The sequence below is a fragment of the Hemiscyllium ocellatum genome, chromosome 12, assembly GCF_020745735.1.
Source record: "Hemiscyllium ocellatum isolate sHemOce1 chromosome 12, sHemOce1.pat.X.cur, whole genome shotgun sequence".
NCBI lineage: Eukaryota > Metazoa > Chordata > Chondrichthyes > Orectolobiformes > Hemiscylliidae > Hemiscyllium > Hemiscyllium ocellatum.
The window spans coordinates 29532177-29556127 of NC_083412.1; the positions used below are offsets into that span (position 1 = coordinate 29532177).

The window sequence follows — 23951 nt, forward strand, 5'->3', positions numbered from 1 at the left end:
TAGAAGAATAAACAGTAGATTGCTTACGAGGAGACATCAAAAATACATGTGATAAGGTCACGGTTTAATGATCTTTTTCATAGAGAATTAACAACACATGACAAACAAAATACAATGTAATAATTTAGTTTTGAACTTATAAAATTTTGTTCTCAAAATATTAAATAAACAAGAGACTTTAGACTGTTTTCTGATGCCATTAGGCATGTCTTCAATGGCAGAGGAGTCTCATGATCATTAGTTTCTCAATGTCCTGGAGGAAGAACTGTGCTACTTAACATATACATGCAGATATTCCTTGTGATTACTCAGTGATGCCTGCACTATCAGCTTTGGGTGTTCAACTAAGACACTTGAGAAGGCAAATAAAAACAAGTTTGTTTTATTTCAAAAGGAAATTCATTCAATGCAAAAAGACATAAATCCACTGTCTGTTGCAGAACTTGTTCTCCTGAAATAATTTACTTGCAAATTATATTCAAGAATAAAGAAGTAAATAAGAAAAGGGATTATTTCCCTTAAAATAAATGCAAGTAAATAAAATGGTTAAGAAATGGGACCATAAAACTTCATTGTAATAATATGCTCACCCTTCCTTATTATGTGAGTATGTGGGTTCAACTTATTAAAAATAGGAGCCATGATCACAAGTACATTCAGATTTAGTTTAATCACACGAAACGCAGGTCAATCATTTCAATGAGGCTCAATTCCCCGTCTATGGCTAGCACTCTAATTTAATAGCTACATGCTCAGGAATCTTTCCGCTAAAAGGAGGCAGAATTGTCCAACAATGCCTTTGGATGAGGAGCAACCGAAATGTTTTCCCCTCCTAGCCACAGGCCCTCAAGCTAACCTTGTGATCACTCTCCACCCCAGAGCAGTATCTGTCTCTTCATAACCTCTTCATCTCTGATTAAGTCTATTTCTCCCTTGAGTATTACTGAAAACAGACATGCTGTTGAATTTTTGTGTCTTGCTCTTAATCATAATATCCTTACAGTGTGGAAAAAGGCCATTCAGCCCATCAAGTCAGCGCTGACAATCCAAAGAGCACCCCACCCGGACCGAGTACTGCATTTTTCACCATATCTAATCCACCTAACCTGCACATCTTTGGACCGAGGGAGGAAATGAAAACACCCAGAGAAACCCAATTGGACACGAGGAGAATGTACAAACTCAACAGCGACAGTCACCCAAGGTTAGAATCAAACCCAGGTCACTGGCATTGTGAGGCAGAAGTGCTAACCACTGAGCCACCATTTCACCCAGCAGGGAAGAATTGTAAGAATACCAAATCTCACAGTGAACAAAAAATTATACTTCATGAGAAGAGAGCGCTGATTCGTTGGCAAGTGGACTTTGATTGTTAAAGACATTGCCATGGAGAATACACTAGGGAACACTTGATTACCAAAAACCCGAAAGAACTGCAGATGCTGGAAATCCGAAATAAAAATAGAAGTTGCTGGTAAAACTCAGCACCTGCAGAGAGAAATCAAGTTTAACATTTCAGGTCCTGTGACCCTTCACCAGAACTGAAGTCAATTACCAAACTTCTGTTTACATTCAAAGCAGGCAAATCAACTCCGATTAGTCAAAGCACTGACGTGGGTCTTGTACAAGGAAATAACTGTTCCCTAGGTTTTTGTTTAGTTGGAAGAAACACACAGTGCTGACATATGCTTTCAATTCGGAAAGGACAGAACATAATGTGTGAATGTATGAAGCATCCAGCACAAAAGGTGATGTGTCCAACACACAAGGTGTAATGTGATAGATGATTTTCAGTACTGATAAGATTCCAGCAATGTAAACTTCATGCTCCAAAAGCTGGTAGACCAAACTAAATAGTGTGGTCTAACAACAGTTAGAGCATAGATTGCACCCATTTCATTGTGCTTGCAAAACTCATTTTCAACATTAGACCTGATTCCACGATTGGACAACACTTGACAAGCAATTTCGTCTGAACTACAAATTACACTAGCGACCAATTTAACATCATCAGTCAGGCTCATAGTGTGACACACAGGAGAAAACCATTCAACTTCCTAAGTCTTTGGTGGCAGTCAATGAGATCGAGGCTGACCCGTACCCAAGTTCCATCCACCTATCCTGCCTCTACATCATTTAATAGATTTGGCTAGAGCTACACCCATCAGTGCAGTTTTGACACTTTCAATTGATGGCACTGGGAAATATTTTTGCTCATTCTTTTCCAGAGTCCCTCATTTCGAAGAAATGGATTCAGGGCCTGGGAAAAATACCTTTCCTCAAAAAATGGACAGCCAGTTAGGCTCATTGGGAACCTTGATAAGGGAAATTAAAGGAAGCTAACTGTGGCACAAATCCCAGCTTTCATTAATAAAATAGAGTTGGAAAGCTGGATGCACAGCAAAAACAAAAGACTGATTAGGGACAGTCAACGTGGCTTTGTGTGTGCAAAATCACATCTCACTAACTTGACTGAGTTTTTTGAGGAAGTGAAGAAGAGGATCAATGAATGCAGAGCAGTAAACCTGGTCCAAATAGACTATGGTAAAGCATTCCATATGGTAGACTGGTTAACAAGGTTAGATCTCATGGAATACAGGGAGAACTCACCATTTGGATACATAACTGGCTTGTTGGTGGGAGACCATGGGTGGTGATGGATGGTTGTCTTTCAGACTGGAGGCCTGTGACCAGTGGTGTGTCACAAGGGTCAGTGCTGGGTTCACTGCTTCTTGTCATGTCTATATACATTTTGGATGTGAACATTGGGAGTATGGTTAATGAGTTTGCTGATGAGACCAAAAATGGAGTTGTAATGGACAGCCAAGATGGATATCTCAGAGTGCAACGGGATCTTGGTTAAATGGGTTGATGGGCCAAGGAATAGCAGCTAGGGTATGATTTAGATAAATGTGAGGTGTTGCATTTTGGAAAGGCAAATCAGAGCAGGACTTACACTCTTAATGGTAAGGTTCTAGGAAGGGTTGCCGAAGAAAGAGACTTTGGAGTGCAGGTTCATAGTTCCTTGAAAGTGCAGTCTAATGTAGATAGGATAGTGAAGAAGGCATTTGGCATGCTTTCCTTTATTGGTCAGAGCATGGAGTGTGGGCGCTGGGAGGTCATGTTTCATCTGTAAAGGACATTGGTTAGGCTACTTTTGGAATATTGAGTGCAATTCTGGTCTTCCGCCTATAGGAAAGATGTTGTGAAACTTTAAAGGGTTCGGAAAAGATTCACAAAGATATTTACAGGGTTGGAGGGTTTGAGCTATAGGGAAAGACTGAATAGGTTTGGGTTATTTCCCCAGGGTGTTGGAGGCTGAGGGGTGACCTTATACAGGTTTATAAAATCATGAGGGGCATGCATAGAGTAAATAGGCAAGTTCTTCTTCCTGGGGTGGGAGAGTCCAAAGTCAGAGGGCATAGGTTTACTGTGAGGGGGGAAATATTTGAAAGGGGTCTAAGTGACAACCCTTTCATGCAGGGGGTGGTATGTATATGGAATGAGCTGCCAGAGGAAGTGGTGGAGGCTGATACAATTACAGCATTTAAAAGGCACCTGGATGGGTATATGAATAGGAAGGGTTTAGGGATATGGGCCAAATGCTCGCAAGTCAGACTAAATTAATTTAGGATTTATGGTCAACATGAACGAGTTGGATTGAAAGGTTTGTTTTCATGCTGTACAGCTCTATGGCTCTGTAACACATCTGTGAGGAGGATGTAGAGAGGCTTCAATCTGATTTGAACAAGCAAATGCATGGCAAATGAAGTATAATGTGGATAAATGTGAAGCATCTACTTTAGTAGCAAAAACAGGAAGGTGGATTATTATCTGAATGTCCCTATATTGGGGAAGAGGGAGCCTGGATGTCCTTCTACACCAGTTGCTGAAAGTAAGTATGCAATGCAGCAAGCAGTGAAAAAGACATATGATATTTTGGCCTTTATAGTGAGAGGATTCAGGGAGTTCTTGAAGCAATTGTCGAGGGCCTTGATGAGACTTTATTTAGAATAGAGTGTGCAGCTTGGGCCTTGTTATCTGAGGAAGGTGTTCTGACTAAGAGGGAAGACAATAAAGATTTAACAGACTGATTCCTGGATTAGTCAGATTGACGTATGAACTGGATCAGTTTGGATTATATTCACTGGACTTCAGAAAAGGGGATCTGATAGAAACCTATAAAATTCTAACAGGACTAAACTGGGTAAACACAAGAAGGATGACCAGGGAGTCCAGAAACAGGGGTCACAGTCCACGGATATGGGGTAGATCATTTACTACTGAGATGAGGTGAAGCTGTGGAATTCTCTGCCGCAGAAATTGATTGAGATCAAAACTTTGGAAGTTTACAGGAAGGAAACAGATGCAGATCTTAGTGTTTAAGGGGTCAAAACATCTGGGGATAAAGCAGAAATAGAGTACTGATCTGCATGATCAGTTCTTCATGTTGAATGATGAAGCAGACTCGAAAGGCTGAATGGCCTACTACTGTTCCAAACTTCCATGTATCTAGAACACGTGAGAATTGCAGGTTAAACAAATAAGGAATGAAGCAAATGGGATCTCGGACATTATAAATAAATGGTAGCCATGATTTGGAGATGCTTGCGTTGGACAGGGGTGGACAAAGTCAAAGAGATACAACACTAACTTATAATCCAACAGGTTTATTTGAAATCACAAGCTTTCAGAGCATTGCCCCTTCATTGGGTGGAATCACCTGACGAAGGGACAATGGTCCGAAAGTTTGTGATTTCAAATAGACCTTTCGGACTATAACCTGGTGTTTTGTGAATTTTGACATTATAAATAGAGGTATAGAGATCAAAAGCCAGAATGTTGTTAAAATTGTATAAAATGTTAGTTAGGTTCCTCATATTGTATCACATTCAGGGCACCTTACTTTCAGAAAGAGCCAAGGGTATGGAGGGAAGATGCTTACAGTGCCATGAGTTGACTGGAAAAGCGGAGTGTGTGCTCCTTAAAGGAAAAAAAGATCAGCAGGTAATTTTTTTAGCGGTGTTAGAGCACGTGAATTTTTAAACTACACCATATGACCACAGGTCTATGTCATTAACGTAGATTAAAAATAGCAGCAACTTATATGAGACCAATCAGGAGCACTGCTAAAACTCTTCCTGCAGTCTGAAAACAGCTACTTAAGTGCAACACATTGTTTTCTATCATTTAGTCGACTTTGTATTCATGCTGCTGCTTGCCTTTTTATCCCATGGGTGTTAAATTTACTGACAAGCCAAACATCTGGTACCAAATTAAATGCCTTTTGAAAGCTCATATACACAACAAATGCACTCACCCTCAGCAAAGCACTTGACCAACTTAGTCAAATACAATTTCCCATTGATGAATCCATACTGACTCTCTTATTAGATCACACCTGTACAAATGAGCATTAATTTTTTCCTCCTGACTATTTACTAAAGCCTTCCCACTACTGATATTCAACTATAATTCCCAGGTCGATTCTACTCCACTTGTTGAAATGGATGCAACATTTGTAATCTCCAGGCCAATCCCTGTAAGTACGGAGGATTGGAAGATTATGGCTGATACCTTACTTTTCTCAGCAAGTTCAGATACAGTACATCATGACTGGACTGGGTCATTTATCCACCTTAAAAGAGATCAGTCCTTTTAATGACTTGTTATGTTTATCTGATTTTAATGTAACCCATCTCATGCCTACAGGCTCTATCAGTTGATCCCCATATTGGTCCCAATTGATCCAATTGTTCCTTAGTAAGCCTTATCCTAACCCTTTTCACTGTTAATATCCCTCTAGAAGACTGTTATGATTCCCATTTTTCTAAAAACAATTCCTATAATCCAGTGTTTTGAAACCTAATGGAGAATTTATTAATTCTGCCAGTGGTTATCCTTATTGCTTTTCATTTATTCCTAAAAAGATATTTATTGAGTTATTCTAAACCAACAAGTTGTAATGAAATACACTAAAAACACAGACCGGAGTCTGTCTGGGGTGAAATGGGTCTGGCTGGCAGTGAATTTGCCACAGAGTATTCAGATTTGTAAGTTTTACCAAGTGAATCCCTTATCCTTTATCCTGAGATTGCACTCATCAACGCCAAAATACAATTCCAAGTATTCCAATTTATTTTCCTCTTTTCTTGTGCTAATGCTGGATAGATTCAAATAAAAAAAATTCAGAAGATAAACAAGTTGGGAGATATCAAAAACACTGTTGTTTAGTCATACTTGGTAAGTAAGAGGCTGTGATCACCTACATTTGTCTTTGTCACATTCAAGAGTCTTATGGTGAACATATACCCCCCTCCATCCAAAATGAAACTGCATGCATTTATATTTTTCCACCTAGTTCATTCAAGGACTGACTTGATAGCTGGGAACAAAGGAACAGCCTATCAAATGTGTTCAAACATCTAATTTTGTAATGGCTGATCAATAAATGAACTCAAACTCATCAGAATCTATCATCTAAGATTAGATATTTTCATTTAAAGGCTAACCTCAACAGCTTTTGGTGTGTGGGTATGAATTGTCAGTTCCATAATTGCCAACATTTTAGTCTGAAGAAGTGCTTTCTGCCATCACTCCTGAATAGCTTAGGTCTAATTTTAAGATGATGTCTCCTTGTTCAGGATTCCCACATCAGTCAATACAGTTTCTTTCCAGCTATCCTCTCAGAAATGGACAGAGTGGCATACTGAAAAAAAATACATAATAATAATTTTTAAAAATCAAAGAGCTGGACTTTTCCCTTTGGGACAGGAAACATGTGTCGGGAGAGTTCCTAATCTTGCAAGCCTGTCTCCTGCAAGGCATTTGCCACCCATCCTATTTGAATGTGGGTGGTGAGGTTGGATTGAAACCTGGGCTGCAGCTTCTAAAAGGCAGTGCTGAAGATCGGAAATCCCAACGAAGAACAGAAGGATAGAATGCCTGCCTCTATTCACTGGGACCATAGTTCAGTTCTGTGTTAAGCAGCCTAACCATTACCCCTCAACCTCTCATCCATAACCTCCTCAGTCCCAGTCATTTCACAGCAACCCCTTGCCCCCTCCATAAACACATTGAGCCCTTCTATATCCTCCATGCTCCTCCACATTCCCATATTCCCTATTATGGTCAGAACACATAAGCCGTACAATATCATTGTAAATCTTTGAACTCCACAAAACACTTCAAACAATAAAGTCTACTCAGGAGCTCATAAATCTGTCAATCTAAACAAACCTCTTAGCCCACTTGACAACAGTAGCAATAATGCCTGCTGGACTGAATTTACTAGTGGTTCAGGTGTCCGCTAAGCATTCATAAGCAGCTTTCATCACACAACTGCGTCCACAAAACCACCAGGGTTAAATAAATTAAAACTTTCAAGTAGTAGAATAGATGAAGATTTGCTTGAAAAGTTGAAGAAGTGGCTGACCTGTCAATTAAAGAACTCAATCATTTCTTACAATGCTTCAAGGGCTAAACATTAGTTGACCTGACAATCCATGAAAATATCAAAGCACAGCGTGCAACTGACATAGAAAAATATTTAACTCAATCATGTCTAACATAGAAGAACTGGATAAATTAAGCTCATGAACCTGAAGGCTATACCATTTAGCATATAGCATTACATTGTAGCATGCAAAGTTATAAACATTTAAAGATTACACATTAAAAAGATTCCTGTCTCCAGAATGGGTTTCATCCATACTTCGCAATATCTCTTAACTCGTCCCAACCATACCTCCTTCAGGAAACTTTAAAGCTAATTCCATGAAAATTACAGGACATCTGAAACCACTTTCCCTACAATGTAGTCAGTAGCATTTAGATTGCTGCGCGTGGATTTGTGACCCATACCTTTAAAAATGTTACATAATGATAATGTTAATAGGGATCTCAGAATTGGGCCCCATCTCTTGCACTATCATCTAATGTATGTTTACCCTGTATTGGGACAGCAAAATCCAGCCAAAAGCTTATCTCCATCTTAATCTGAGTCAAAAATATTATAACTGAGTTTTGGCAAATTAGAGACTAACCTGATTAGTAGAATGAGGAATCAAATTATAACACAATTGTCATAATACTTTATTTTCTTTTTCAGTAAGGATTGTTCCTTGATATTATGTACAGAGAATTATCTACCTGTTCCCATAATGTGCGTTATCCACACCACCTACAATTTAAAGTAGTGAAATAAATTGCCCAGTATATCATATCTGATAGCTTCTATCTTGCATAGAATTTCTTTTTCTATACTTCGCCACATCCTCTTCTGTGAAGTTCCAAGAACGTCCTGGTCAGATATGCAAAATCGTCTGTGCATGAAACTTATTAAAGAAGATTTACTTGCTTGCAACTACGAAAGCACTAATAATGTATGGAATTTGAACATGAAAGGTGCTGATTCTGTCCTATATTTGTGATGGGATGGAGTTGATGACCAGAGAATTAGGCTAAATGACATAACCATTTTCTCCAGCCTACGCTTTTATTCTGAGTTCAGTACAAAGGTTTCTTCCGACACAGTTTTGTATATTAATTGATATAAATGATTCAACGATGCACTCTTTTGAATGGGATAATTTGGCAGAAATTTAATTTTGATGAATAACACATTGTTTTGCCAGCAATCTAATGTCTTCTGCTTTTCAACATTGGAAACTACTTGTGTTACCAAGATTGCGTTACGAGATGATTTTTGCAGTACATTACACTCTTGTTTGTCATTTATAAAAAAAGATTTGGTTGAGAATATAGAAAACATGGTTAGTAATTTTGCAGATGACACCAAAATTGATGGTATAGCGGACAGTGAAGAAGGTTATTAAAGAGATCTTAATCAATTGGGTCAATGGCCTGAAGAGTGGCAGATGGAGTTCAATTTGGATAAATACGAGGTATTACATGTTGGTGAAACAAACAAGGGCAGGCCTTATACAGATAAAAGTAAGGTCTTAGGGATTGTTGTAGAACAGAAAGACCTAGGGGTTCAGATACATAATCCTTTGAAGGTTGTGTCACATGTAAACAGGTTGGTTAAGCAGGTGTTTAACACACTTGCTTTCTATGCTCAGATTTTGAGTATGGGGTTAGGAAGTCATGGTGATTTTGAACAGGATGTTGGTGAAGTCTCTTCCGGAGTACTGTATCCAGTTCTGGTCACCATGCTATAGGAGGGATATTATTAAATTGGAAAGGATACGGAAGAGATTTACTGGGATGTTGCAGGGAATGGAGGGTTTGAGTTATAAGGATAGATTGGATAGGCTGGGAATTTCTTTCATTGTAACGTAGGGGGTTGAGGGCTGACCTGATAGAGTTTTATAAAATCATGAGGGGTATAGATAAGGTAAGGGGTAGGCATCTTTTCCTTGGAGTAAGGGATTCAAAGTTTGTGAAAAGATTTGTAGCTGGGGTGCTCGTTGCTGTAGTTCTGTTCGCTGAGCTGGGAATTTGTGTTGCAGGTGTTTCGTCCCCTGTCTAGGTGACATCCTCAGTGCTTGGGAGCCTCCTGTGAGCTTCACAGGAGGCTCCCAAGCACAGAGGATGTCACCTAGACAGGGGACGAAACGTCTGCAACACAAATTCCCAGCTCGTCTGCAACACAAATTCCCAGCTCGGCGAACAGAACCACAACATGGAGTGAGGGATTTCAAGACTAAGGGACACATTTTTACGGTGAGAAGAGAAAGATTTAAAAAGATAAAAGGGACAATTTTATTACATGGTGAGTATTCATGTGTGGAATGAACTTCCAGAGGAAGTGGTGGAAGTGTGTACAGTAACAACATTTAAAAGACATTTGGAAAGTACATGAATAAGAAATGTTTGGAGGGATATGGACCAAGCACAGGCAGGCGGGATTGTTTGGGATTATGGTTGGCATGGATTGGTTGGGCTGAAGGGTCTGATTCTATTTTGTATGACTGTTTGGCAGAGGCAGAAAGGGGCTTAAGGTATTTTAAAAAAGGAACAAACTAAATTGTAGCCACTTTATTTATATTGCGGTTAGATAGATGTGAACAGTTTCTTATTTCTGAAAAGTTTGATTTACTGACCTAGACATTATTCTTTAAGGGATATGCGAAAGTGAAGCTAAATGAAAAAAAATATATCACCAGTCTCTCAGTATCCAAATAAAAACATATCTACTCCTAATCTCCTTTAATAGTCTTCCTTTGATCAAAATAACCTCACACCAGCAAAGAAAGGTTAATTGTCTTTCCAATTGCATTCAAATTGAAGAACAATAAACATTTTATATCAGAAGTAGATTTAGGAATAAATTAGGAGTGTTTAATATTCTTTGACACAATAACCTGTCTAAATGCTATTGGTTTCACTTATTACTAACATAAAAAGCTACAGCATTGAGACCTTTACAAGGCTAAACTGAGCTACAGCATTAAGGAAACAACCATCTTGTTAATTATACAGTGGTGAAAGTCACACAACAAGATATTTACAGTTTGGCACTTTGACATACATATGAAACAAAGCAACAGAGTGTTTTTAAAGCACAACTCCCTAAAAATTCAAAGAAAAAATTAAGAAGTGTATGCCATCTGAATATATGCCTTTAAATAAAGTACACAACATAAAACATCATTTTACTACTTCAAGTTAATGATTAATATCTTCCTGAAGTGTGAAAATTTTAAAATGTTCTACTAGAATATCAAAGTATATGTTTTTTTCATATACATATATATATATGTAGAAATAATTTTTCAAAGCACAGAATGACTCTGGTGAATGTCTAACATCTACATGACAATGAAATGTAGCTCAGTTGGACATTGTTTCAATATAAAGGCAGTGATTTCTTGTAAAATTTTGGTCCACTCTTGATTCATTGTACTGGAACCATTGTAAACATACCAATCTTTGAAAAAAAAAGTGTGATCTTGTTTCTGTTGCATGTCCATAAAAACTACCGTTCCTTAAAAATATGAAACAACTGTAGACTTGTATTATTCTTCTAGATGCTTTCTTCCTCTACCACCTCCATGCCACCACCAGTCACCACACCCAACCTCTCTTCCCCACTCAAAGGCCTGGCCTCTAACCTGGAACACTTGGCTCCTTTACCACAGTTTGCCAGAACTGGCCTGGATAGGTTTACAGGGGAAAATTATCAGCCAAAGTTAGACACTGGAAGAACATGTCCCAATGGGCAAAACAGTGCATTATGGCATGTTTTAATATTGTAGCATTCTAATGCTGGCCAAGTAGAATGCAAACATTTTCAGCCTTCTTTCAATCTAGGTTAGTCACTTGGTGAGAAACACAGTCAGCAAACAACAAAGACAACTTAGCATAACTTGGTCATGAGCAGTCCAAGTGAAGGGAGGCCTTCTGGTGGAATGTTGCCTACTGCTGATGGACAGCTTCATGCCGTATAATTTTGTACGTAATCCAGTAAAAGATGTTAAAAATGAGGAATGCTAGAGGGAAGGCAGCACGGGATATCATGTCAATTCTTTTTGCTCGGTCGACGAACTTCTTTCTGATGGCCTCTGCATCCTTGGGCTGTGGTGGTGGAGGATTTGGAGCTACTGTTTTGACAGCTGTGCCATCTTTGACTTGAAGGCAGTGACCCATCCCATATCCGCTGAAGTTAAAGCGACTCTCCCGGACCAGTTCTTCATCCTATGGGAGCAAAGAGATGACAGAACAGAGCAGCTGAGAAGGCAGCAGAAGCAAATCTGACAAGGTGACAACCTGATTTCTATGTATACACAATATTTGTGTCCTGAGGAAGTATCTGGGCAAATCATCTAATTGCAATTTTCTTTTTATTATTGCTGAGCATATTGAATCCCATGCTTGCAACTACCTTGAGAACTTGAAATTTTCACATTATCTTCTGGGATCAACATTCTTAGATCCAAAAGTTATTTTGATTTTGTTAAAGAATCTGTCTTCTTCCTGGAGACAGGAGTTTAAATAAAGAAATTACCAGCTGGGAAAACTGCAAATGATACCAGTCCTCAAGGCAGCATCCGACATGGGAGCCTCCTATAAGCTTTTCTTTATGAATTTGAACAAATGGAACATTCCTCTTAACCACTCTTATGGACAATTCGATAAATGCACCACTTAGCTTGCTACTGCTTTGCACAGAATAACTGAGGCCCAGATTCAACACCAGGCCTACACTGCTTTCACAGATAGCTAGGCAAAATTGTTCTTAAAATATTGCAAATATTGGAAATCTGACCGATGAACGGAACATGTAATATTCCACCTGGGAGACCATGAACTCCCCAGTCTGAAGGTGAGCCATTCATCATTGGCCTTCCACTAAGGTAATCAGTGATAGTCTAAGAGAGCAATAACAGAGAGGTCAAAACGGGAGTGGAATAAAGTATCAAAATGACACCCAGTTGGAAGATTCATACTTACATGTAAGAGTTGTTCAACAAACCAATCCCCCAATCCACATTTGGTCTCCCCCGACTAGTGTTTTTTTTATTTATTCATGGGAGGGGGGCATCGCTAACTAGGCCAGCATTTATTGCTCATCTCTGCCTGCACGGCTGTTAAGAGTTACCCACGTTGCTGTGGGTCTGGAGTCACACGTAGACCAGACCAGATAAGGATGGCAGTTTCCTTCCCTAAAGGACATTAGTAATCAAGATGGGTTTTCCCAACAATCGACAATGGTTCTAGATTCTATTATTGAATACAAATTCCATCATCGGCCATGGGGACTCCAGAACATTAGCTGAGTTCCTGAATTAATAGTCTAGTGATAATACCACTAGGCATTGCCTCCCCTATACTACATCATGTGCACATGTATACTTCATGTACAGTGAATAATATATTAAATTGAATGAAGTAGCATTAAATATTGGAACTTAGAAGGAGCATTTGAAACAAAATAAGGAAGCCACCAGTTTGAACTAACTTGATTTGAATAATGTAATGATCAACAACTTCTATAGAACCTAAACACAACATTAGGTAGCATCCTGGGTCGAAACAATGTCTTTAAATTCATTGTTTCGACATTTGAAAAATATCAGAATGTAAAGGATTGATTCAATCTTAGTCCAGCAGAGCCAGGATGGTTGTTTACATGAAGATTTTCTGTTTTGGAAGCAATATTTTCCTGATGACATCTTTTTCAGAACTCAGCAACTTTGCTACACGGTTTAATATGACAAGTTAATTAATAAAAGAATAGGATGGACAAATTATTCCACAAAAAACACATTTGTTCAGTGGTGTTTAGGCTAATTGTGTTTTATGAGTTTTTGTTCAAAAATAAATCAATCGCTTGATTAAATAATCAAAAACATTGTCAATCTGAATGAAGGTCAAGACTGTAACTCATCGTGAATTAAAGCAAAATACTGAAGATGCTGCAAATCTGAAATAGAAAGTGCTGGAGAAACTCAGCAGATCTGGCAACATCTGTGGAGAAAGAAAAAGGATATTTTGAGTCTGATGTGATTCTTCTTCAGAACTGAAATGGGCTGGAAAATTGTATTTTTTAACTAGTCGACAGAGGGGAGAGGAAGGAATGGACAAAACCTTTGGTGAGGGTGCCCAAAGTAAAAACGAAAGTGGGCACTAATGGTGACGAAGGAGAGATAGAGATGTAAAATGGCTGTAACTGAAGGTGTTGGAAGGAGGAAATTGATCTGCTGTGCTGAAAGTAAAGCCAACAGGATACAAACAAAATATGACCAGAGAGGAAGGAAGAGGATGTAAGAGAAATGGAGGAAACAGATTATGCTCTGAAATTGTGGAACTTGACATTGAGTACCACAGGCTGTAAAGTGGCTAAAGAGAAAATGAGGTGTTATTCTTGTACCTTGTTTTAAGTCTGCAGCTGGCCCAGCATGGAAATTTGAGCATGGGAGCAAGATAGTAACTGAAAGGTAAGGGGTCATTTTTACACACAAAGTGCAGCTGTGCTAAAAAGCAGTCTGCATTTGTTTTCACCAATGTGAAAGAGACCACATTGTGAACAATGACTAGATTGAGAGAAATGCAACTAAATGGGGCTCCTTTACCTTGAAGGTGCATTTAGGGCCTTGGACAGTGAGGAGGGAGATGGTGACATTTTGCATCTATGATTGTGTTGGAAAGCTCCACAGGGGGAGTGAGGAAGCGTAACGACTGATGTAGGAGTGGACCAAGGCATCAGAGAGTGAATGGTCCCTGTTGAATGCTGGCTGTGGAGGAGAGGGGCCATAAGATCATAAGACCATGTTCAGCTGTTTGGCCCATCAATCGGCTCTGCCATTTGATTATGACTGATCTGCTTCACAACCTCATTCTCTTGCCTTCTCCCTGCAACTGAATGCACTGAATGACATAGCGTCGGATGATGTGGAGTCTGTGTGGGTGGAATTGAGGAACCACAAAGGCAAAAACAACCATAATTGGAGTTGTGTACAGACCTCCTAACAGTCGTCAGGACCAGGGGAGCAACATGTACCGGGAAATAGAGAAGGCATGTCAGAAAGGCAAGGTCACGGTGATCATGGGAGACTTCAATACGCAGGTGGACTGGGTAAATAATGTTGCCAGTGGATCCAAAGAAAGGGAATTCATGGAATGCTTACAAGATGGCTTTTTGGAACAGCTTGTCATGGAGCCCACAAGGGAGCAGGCTATTTTGGACCTAGTGCTATGTAATGAACCAGACTTTATAAAAGATCTTAAAGTAAGGGAACCCTTAGGAAGCAGCGATCATAATATGGTAGAGTTCAGTCTGCAGTTTGAAAGAGAGAAGGCAAAATCGGATGTAATGGTGTTACAGTTAAATAAAGGTAATTATGAGGGCATGAGAGAGGAACTGACAAAAATAGACTGGAAGCAGAGCCTAGTGGGGAAGACAGTAGAGCAAAAATGGCAGGAGTTTGTGGGTATAATTGAGGACACTGTACAGAGGTTCATCCCCAAGAAAAGAAAGATTATCCGGGGAGGGATTAGACAGCCATCGCTGACAAAGAAAGTCAGGAAATATATTAAAGAAAAAGAGAGATCCTATAAAGTGGCCAAGAGCAGTGGGAAATCAGAAGATTGGGAAGGCTGCAAAAACAAACAGAGGATAACAAAGAGAGAAATAAGAAAGGAGAGGATCGAATATGAAGGTAGGCTAGCCAGTAATATTAGAAATGATAGTAAAAGTTTCTTTTAATACATAAGAAACAAACGACAGGCAAAAGTAGACATTGGGCCACTTCAAACTGATGCTGGAAGCCTAGTGATGGGAGATAAGGAAATAGCAGGAGAATTTAACAAGTACTTTGCGTCAGTCTTCACAGTGGAAGACATGAGTAATGTCCCAACAATTAAAGGGAGTCAGGGGGCTGAGTTGAGTATGGTTGCCATTACAAAAAAGAAAGTGCTAGAAAAGCTAAAAGGTCTTAAAATTGATAAATCTCCTGGCCCCGATGGGATAAATCCTAGAGTTCTGAGAGAGGTGGCTGAGGAAATAGCGAGGCATTGGTTGAGATCTTTCAAAAGTCACTGGAGTCAGGGAAAGTCCCAGATGATTGGAAGATTGCTGTTGTAACCCCCTTGTTCAACAATGGATCAAGACAAAAGATGGAAAATTATAGGCCAATCAGCCTAACCTCGGTTGTTGGTAAAATTCTAGAATCCATCATTATGGATGAGGTTTCTAAATTCTTGGAAGAGCAGAGTCTGATTAGAACAAGTCAACATGGATTTAGTAAGGGGAGGTCGTGTCTGACAAACCTGTTGGAATTCTTTGAAGAGGTGACATGTAGGTTAGACCAGGGAAACCCAGTGGATGTGGTCTATCTGGACTTCCAAAAGGCCTTTGATAAGGTGCCACACGGGAGGCTGCTGAGCAAAGTGAGGGCCCATGGTGTTCAAGGTGAACTACTGGTATGGATTGAGGATTGGCTGTCTGACAGAAGGCAGTTTTTGTCCCCACACCTCAGGAAGGACATACTGGCACTGGATCATGTCCAGCAGAGATTCACATGGATGATCCCTGGAATGGTAGGTCTAACATACGAGGAATGGCTGAGGATCCTGGGATTGTATTCATTGGAGTTCAGAAGATTAAGGGGAGATTTATTAGAAACATGCAAGATAATACATGGCTTAGAAAGGGTGGACGCTAGGAAATTGTTTCTGTTAGGCGAGGAGACTAGGACCCGTGGACACAGCCTTAGAATTAGAGGGGGTCAATTCAGAACAGAAATGCGGAGACATTCCTTCAGCCAGAGAGTGGTGGGCCTGTGGGATTCATTGCCGCAGAGTGCAGTGGAGGCTGGGACGCTAAATGTTTTCAAGGCAGAGATTGATAAATTCTTGATGTCACAAGGAATTGAGGGCTACGGGGAGAATGCTGGTAAGTGGAGTTGAAATGCCCATCAGCCATGATTGAATGGCGGAGTGGACTCGATGGGCCGAATGGCCTTACTTCCACTCCTAAGTCTTATGGTCTTAACTCTTGATCCTTTTACTAATCACGAATCTATCTCAGTCTTAAATACGCTCAGTGACGTGTCTTCCACAGCCCTCTGTGGCAAGGAGTTCCACAGATTCACTACCCTCTGGCTAAAGAAATTCCTCCCCATCTCAGTTCTAAAGGGTTGTCCCTTCACTCTGAGGCTATGTGCTCAGGTCCTAGTGTCTCTTACTATTCCACATCCACTCTATCCTGGCCACTCAGTCATCTGTAAGTTTCAATCAGATCCTCCTTAATTCTTCTAACCTCCAGTCAGTACGACCCAGAGTCCTCAACTGCTCCCCATATAATAAGCCCTTCATCCCTGCAATCATTGTTATAAACCTCCTCTGGACCCCCTCCAATGCCAGCACTTCTTTCCGAAGACACAGGCGCAAAACTTCACGCGGGCGACTGTCTGTGTGGAGTTTGCACATTCTCCCCGTGTCTGTGTGGGTTTCCTCTGAGTGCTCCAGTTTCCTCCCATAAACCAAAGATGTGCAGGTTAGGTGAATTGGCCATGCTAAATTGCCCATAGTGTTAGGTTCATTAGTCAGGAGTAAATGTAGGGGAATGGGTGTGCGTGGGTTATTCTTTGGAGGGTCGGTGTAGATTTGTTGGGCGAAGGATCTGTTACCACACTGTAGGGAATCTAATCTAATCTAAAAACTGCTCACAATATATTACAAATGTAGTCTGACCAGAGCCTCATACAGCTTCAGCAGTACATTTCTGCTCTCTATTCTAGCCCTCTTGAAATGAATGCTAATATTGCATTTACTTTCCTTACTGTCAACTGAACCTTAATGTTAACCTTAAGAAAATCCTGAACTATGACTCCCTAATCTCTTTGTGTTTCAGCTTTCCTAAACCTTTCCCTGTTTTGAAAGTAGTCTACACCTTTTCTTCCTACCAAAGTGCATAATCTCAAGCTTTACTACATTGTATTCAACCTGTCACTTTTTTGCCACTCTCTAAGCCTGTCCAAGTCCTTCTGCAGCCTCCCCTCTTCCTCAACATTACCTGTCTCTCCATCTATCTTTGTGACATCTGCAAACTTACCAACAACGTCCTCAGTTCCTTCAGTTGGGCCGTTAATATATAACGTTCTGGTCCCAACATGGATCTGTGTGGAATTCCTTAGTCAGTGGCTACCATCCTGAAAAAGATCCCTTTATCCCCATTCTCTGCTTTTGCCAGTCAGCTAATCCTCTCTGCATGCCAGTACCTTGCCCCTAAGCTATCTTATATAGCAGCTTCCTGTGCGCAACTTATCAGAGGCCTTCTGGAAATCCAAATAGATCATTTCCACTGGCTTTCCTTTGCCTTACTTGCTTGTTAACTCCTCAAAGAATTCCAAAAGATTGGTCAGTCATGAACTCCCTCTGATGAAGCTGTGCCCTATTTTACTGTGCACTTCCAAGCATTCTGCAATCTCCTCCTAAGTAACGGACTCTAAAGTCTTACCAACAACCGAGGTCAGGCTAACCTGATTTCTTTTCTTTTGCCTCCCTCCTTTCTTAAATAGACGTGTTGCATTATATTTGGTGTTGGCATCCTGCTGGAGATTGGGGAAAATGGCAGAACATGAGCTTTTGAATACAGAGACCAGTGGGTTATAAAGTGAGGACAAGGGAAATCTGTTATGGTTCCAGGAGGGATCGGAAGGAGTGAAGACAGAAGTGCTGGAGATGGGTCGAACCCGTTTCTTGCCAACAGCCATGTGTGGGGACCCCTTGTTTAAGGAAAGAAGAGGTCATGTCAGAGGTATTCCAATGGTAAGTGGCATCTTCAGAATAAATGTAATGGAGAGGAGAAACATGCACAATAGAATAGATTATTGTATGAGTCAGGGTGTGATCTTGAGAATCTAATTATGAAATGGATGTAAATGATATTGAATTCAAAGGAACCAAAACATTAAGTACTACTTACATTAAAATAAATCAAAATTTCAAAGCCAAACAAACCTCTAGTGAAAAGCTATTACATTTAGGGCTGTACATATTTAGTAACTCTGGTTGTATTTATCCCCATGATATCAATATTGCATTGAAATGACCGCCCAAGGATATTGCTAGTAATCTCCTATCACATTTCAACCACTACATCATCTATTCAGCAGGGTATTCCAATTAACTGAGTAAGCAGTCATAATCAAATAAAGTAAGCTTTTATGGATTAACATCTTGCTTGCCAGGCAACTATTCAACATTTACAGTAAATCCAGCAATTGTTCCTTTCCAAAGGGGAGATACTTGGTATACACAATAGACTTGTAATTTGGTTTGTACACCAATAAAGAACTCATAAAATGCTTACAATGCACAGAAGGTGGGAAATATATTGGAATCAATCTGCTGAGAATTATAAGCAAAATTCCAATTTGAATCCTGAGTTAATAATAGCAGGTGTTATAGGAGGAGAAATCCTTGCCATCTGGAGACGATAATTCCTACCAAGCCATTTTGCTACCATTGAAATGCTTACAACATTCTGAGTGCGTTAAAACCAGTGGTGCAAATATAACAATGCCCTAGTGATTGAAGAGTTGAATTCAAGGCATTTGGAGGACAATGCTCTACTTTGTAGTATATTTTTTTCACAGTGAAAACAAAACATACTGGACAACAACATTTCAAACAGCTCATCAGCTGGCTCTGTTAGTCGTGATTTTTGGATGCATGAGATTGTGTTAGGTACAAGCACCAGCTGCAGAAAGACGGTATTTCTCATCATAACGTTTCCTCTAATTTACCACAAAGCTGAAATGTAACTGTATTTGTTTAGGCAAATTATAGTTTAATAACAACTTGCATTTCTATATTTTGTATTGTAGCAAAGATCCTATGGAGATTAATCAGATAAAACGTAGAGATACAGCCATGTGATTCCTAAAGTGTGATGCTGAGGCTTTGTAGAATAGTACAGCACAGAAGGAGACCATTCAGTGCCATGAAGGTCCTGTGGCTCTTTTAAAGAACAATCTCATTATTGCTGTTCTGCTGCACTTTCTCAATACTCCAATAATGCTGACACCTTCAACTGTTTATTCAATTCCTCTCTAAAGGTTCATATTAAGTTTGCATCCTCTATCCCATCAGGCATTCCTTCCAAAACTTAAACATTCATTGGAATCATCTGTGTTGTCAAACACCTTAAACCTATTTCCCCATGTTATCAGTTTCTCTTTATTTACTCAACACTGCTATCAAATCTCTATTCCCCTCTGCTCTCTGGAGAACAACCCCAGTTCTATAGCTATATCTATGTAAATTGCTCATCCAATATTACAGTAAATCTCTTCTGTACTGTCTTCAAAGCCTTTGTGTCTTTCCTAAGGTGTGGTGCCAGGAAAAATATTCTAGCTGATACTGAAGTGGTATTTTATGTATATTTAGCATGAAGACTTAATTTCAGTACTCTATAATGTCATTTGTAAAGGTCAGAATCCCATATATATTATTAACTGCTTAGTTATACCATTAACTCTGTGTTTTGCCCTTAAAATTGTACCATTTAGTACATTTGGTTTCTTCATATCAGAATATATAGCCTTGCACTTTCAAGTTGAACATTTCGGCTGACAGGTTTTCTCATATTCCACTAATCTGCTTCTATCCTTATGAAGTTCATTACTATTTCCCTTACTCTTTACAACTCCTCAAAGTTCCATGTCAATGGCATTTTTCAGAGTTATATCCCACAACCTAAATCCAAGTCATGAATGTCTATCAGAAGCAGCAGTCGTCTTTGTTCCAAACCGTGGGAAATGTCACTGCATTCCTCTCTCAAAATATAGGCTTTCACCAGAACTCTGTTTTCTAATTTTAGTTAATGTTGAATCCATGTTGCTACTGCCAACTTTCTTCTAATTTTTCTAACTGGATTAATATGTAGTACTTTGTCAAATGCCATTTGAAACTCCATATTAAGAACATCAGCTGCACTGTTCTCATCCATTCTCTCTGTTAGCTCATCAAAAACCACAACCAAGTTCATAAACCTAATTGACCCGAAACAAATCCACCCTATGCTCTCATTTTGTCCAAATGGCTGTTAATTATCACCAATATTGTTCTCTCTTATAGCCTCCCCATTACTGATGATAACACAACTACCCTGTATTAGCCACATGGTGTAAAATTTGCAATTCTCCAGACCATTCATATTATCCCTGTCCCTATGGAGTATTTACAAAAAAATTTACTCTCATTACTCTTGTCATTTTAGGATACAACCCAGAGAAAGGAAGATAGAAAAGGCCAGTGCAGGTTTGGGGAACTATCAGGTTGGAGGCTGTGAATGAGAGATCTACCAAGGTGATGAGGTTGTTGATGGTCTGGAAGATGATGGTTTGGTGATGAGAAGTGGGGTCATGATCGAGGGGACGGTAGGAGGAGGTGTCAGAGGTTCGGTGTCAGGTCTCAGCGATGTAGAGGCCAGTATGCCATCATACCACTATGCCCTGATGCAAGGTCCCAATCTGAAAAAATGACTTTCCTGCTTTTCCAATACTGCCTGGCCTGCTGTGCCTTTCCAGCTCCACATTTTATTGACTAGGTTACAACCCATCCTGATTGGTTGGTTTATCCATGTGAAGAACTGCCAGTCTTTCAAGTATTCTATCTTTCTCTATCTTCATCCAGCTTCTGAATAACCTCCTTGTCTATCACAACTTTGGCAAACTTCTATTCCATAATAAACAACAATGCAAAATGTTTATTTAATAACTCAACTATGTACTTTGATCCCATTTCTTCTCTGACAAAGCTGTTACATTTTGGATTTTCTTTTTTGTTAATTGCTATTTTATTCTCACAATTCGACTATCATTTTATTATTTCTTGATTTATACTTCTGAATCTATAAACTATGATAATACTGAGGAATGTTACACTGTCAGCTTTCACATGAGATACTAAATGGAAGATCCATTTTCCCTCTCAGCTGGATGTAAAATGTTTGTGCTATAATTTAAAGAGAAGCCAATTTTTATCTCTCTGCCAACATCCTAAAGCTGATGGTTTAGCAATTTGTTGCTGCACGCAAAAATGTCCTTTGTGAATGCTGATATATTTTCTACATTACAATAGCGACCATATTTTTAAAGTGTAGGTACTTCACTTGTTGTAAAGCTAAAGTTAGGAATATTCTGAGCTCACAGAAAAAATATTTCAAGCTGTTTATTCCTCCATTACATGTTTGGCTTCCTTAGTACATTTACACACACATGAGCATTTGGAGAATTAAAATTTCCAATTGAAGGCTTATTACTTGTAAGTAAACAGAACACCCGAAGTATTTGAGTTCACAGTCATGACAATACACATTAAAAACTCATGATCACCAAATAGCTGGCAGATTAGAGTTGATTTACAATTCCTCAATTTTCTGGTTTCAATTGATCAGTTTGGAATCACAATGCTGTGATATTATTATCCATCAGCAATCAGAAGAAACCTAATTTCCCGGGTTCACAGTAACACTCGGAAAGATGTGCCAAGTTGATATCCATGACATAAATCATAAGTAAGTCAGCTGAAAAACTCAAGTTTAAATTTGTTGTGGGCGATTCCAGGATTTTTCTACACTTTTCTGAATTGCATTCCCTACTCTTTTTAATCAATAATCCATTTTCCAAAATGTAAGGCCAGCAATGATTGTGCAAGTCATAGTACATTTTAACAATAGGAGACTGCAAGATTTGCCAGTGGTTATGTCAATCTTTTGGAGACCATTTCTGCAAATGTTACCATCAAAACAACAAATCAATGGCTTTTCTTGCAGTTTTGCTTTTAAGTTGCAATGTCTGTGGCTGTCAGTTTTGCGGCACTTACCCTGCACTTTAAGTGAGGTCAATCCTTCAGTTCTGAATAACCTACCATCTTATAGTTTCTATTCTAAATGCTCTCGAAGAATTTGCACGACACTGGAAACTTGCTATTGTATGAGGTACCAGAATGAATCATTTACCTCACAAAGAGACAGATCACCAGAACAGACACACACCCGTCAACTTAGACACTAAAGCTAATTAATTGTGGTTTATTCATCCATTATACAACATTTCCCTTTAATTTAACTAAGATGTTAAATCCAACATAGAAACGTTTAAATATAACATCATTTTTCATTCTGCTATTCATATAACATGTGCGTACTTAATTAAACCAGAGAAAGATTTTGAACTCTCAGTTCTCATTCTGAATTCTGGCCAATAGTGACGGAAAGCCTGTACAGGTGAGTATGACAAAAAAAACCTTCATATAATGCCTTCATTGTATAAAAACATCCTGCTTCACAGAGGTGCAATAAGACAAATGTGAACTACAAGCCAAAGAAGAAGACATTAGCTTGCTGAAGAATGTGTGTTTTAATAAGGTTTATAAAGAATTAATGCAAAATGGAGGCATTTAGAGAGAGGCCGGGAAAGATAGACCATTGACAGTTGAAGGTACGCAGACAATGGTTGCTAGGTGTGGATACCCAACATATAAGATTCCAAAAAAAATGTGAAGGTCTGTGGGACTTGTAGGCATGGAGAAAATGACTGAGACAGAAAGGGATTAAAATTCAAAATCAGCATTTTTAATTGTAAGCATTGGGAAATTACAAGCCAAAGTAAATTGTGAGAATTTGGAGGATGAATGAGCAATTTTGAAGAATAACATGGGTTAAGCAAAAGCTTCCAGAGGGTGGAAAGATAGACTGTTTGTAGCATGCTACATCTTGACTACTGAATTCTAAGTATTATTATCCTTGTCAGTTTGTGTACTTAATTAGTGATTGTCCTTCTTGTCAATATGGTAATTCATTGCAAGGTTTTTCTTAATCTGGAGTCGAATTCCTAAAATTATTGAGTAAAATTTATTTCACAGGGGTATTTCTGAAGGTAAGAGTCCTCTAAAGGAAGTTCTGTCTCTGAAATGAGTGCTATTCAGTTCCAACACTTCCCTTTGTCAAAGAGGCAATAAGAGACAACAGCTTTCAACCTATCAGTTCAGATTACATCAAACTTCAATTTCAATAGGAGAAAGGAAAATGTTCAAACACATTTTCAAAGCTTTGGTGAAGTAATGTTCACTATTTTAATTAGACATGCTTGAACTTTAAAGTGCAATATTTTCCAGGAGACTGTTTTAATGGGCATTATGGTCTCAAGGAGCCTGATGTTCTTATAATGTATGTGTGGAATTCACACTATATTTTGTTGAATTTTATCCACTGATACAGTTGTCTAGAAGAACTAAATTAAAGAAGTCCCTAATGCACTGTCATACTATTTCCTCAATCACAAGTCTTGCAGGTAGACAAGGAGATGATGTTAAAACATCAGAAGTCACTTTCATGCAGATCTGTAATTTGCTTTAAAAAGAAATACCCATTCAGAAATGAAAAACTGATAAATTCCCCACAGAATTACAGAAAAGAAACAGTACAACTTTGTCTACTGCAAAGTATGAAATTCTAATGACTACTATGATTCAAA

At 39.1% G+C, this 23951-nt stretch overlaps 1 protein-coding gene across 1 annotated transcript in view; it reads right to left on the bottom strand.

Moving 5' to 3' along the window:
• Positions 1 to 11382: 11382 nt before the first annotated feature.
• glra2 (glycine receptor, alpha 2) overlaps positions 11383 to 23951 on the bottom strand; it is a 195874-nt gene continuing 183305 nt past the window's right edge. Inside the window, exon 9 of the mRNA XM_060832961.1 lies at positions 11383 to 11661. Coding sequence (XP_060688944.1) covers positions 11383 to 11661 — 279 coding nt within the window. The remainder of the gene's footprint in view (positions 11662 to 23951) is intronic.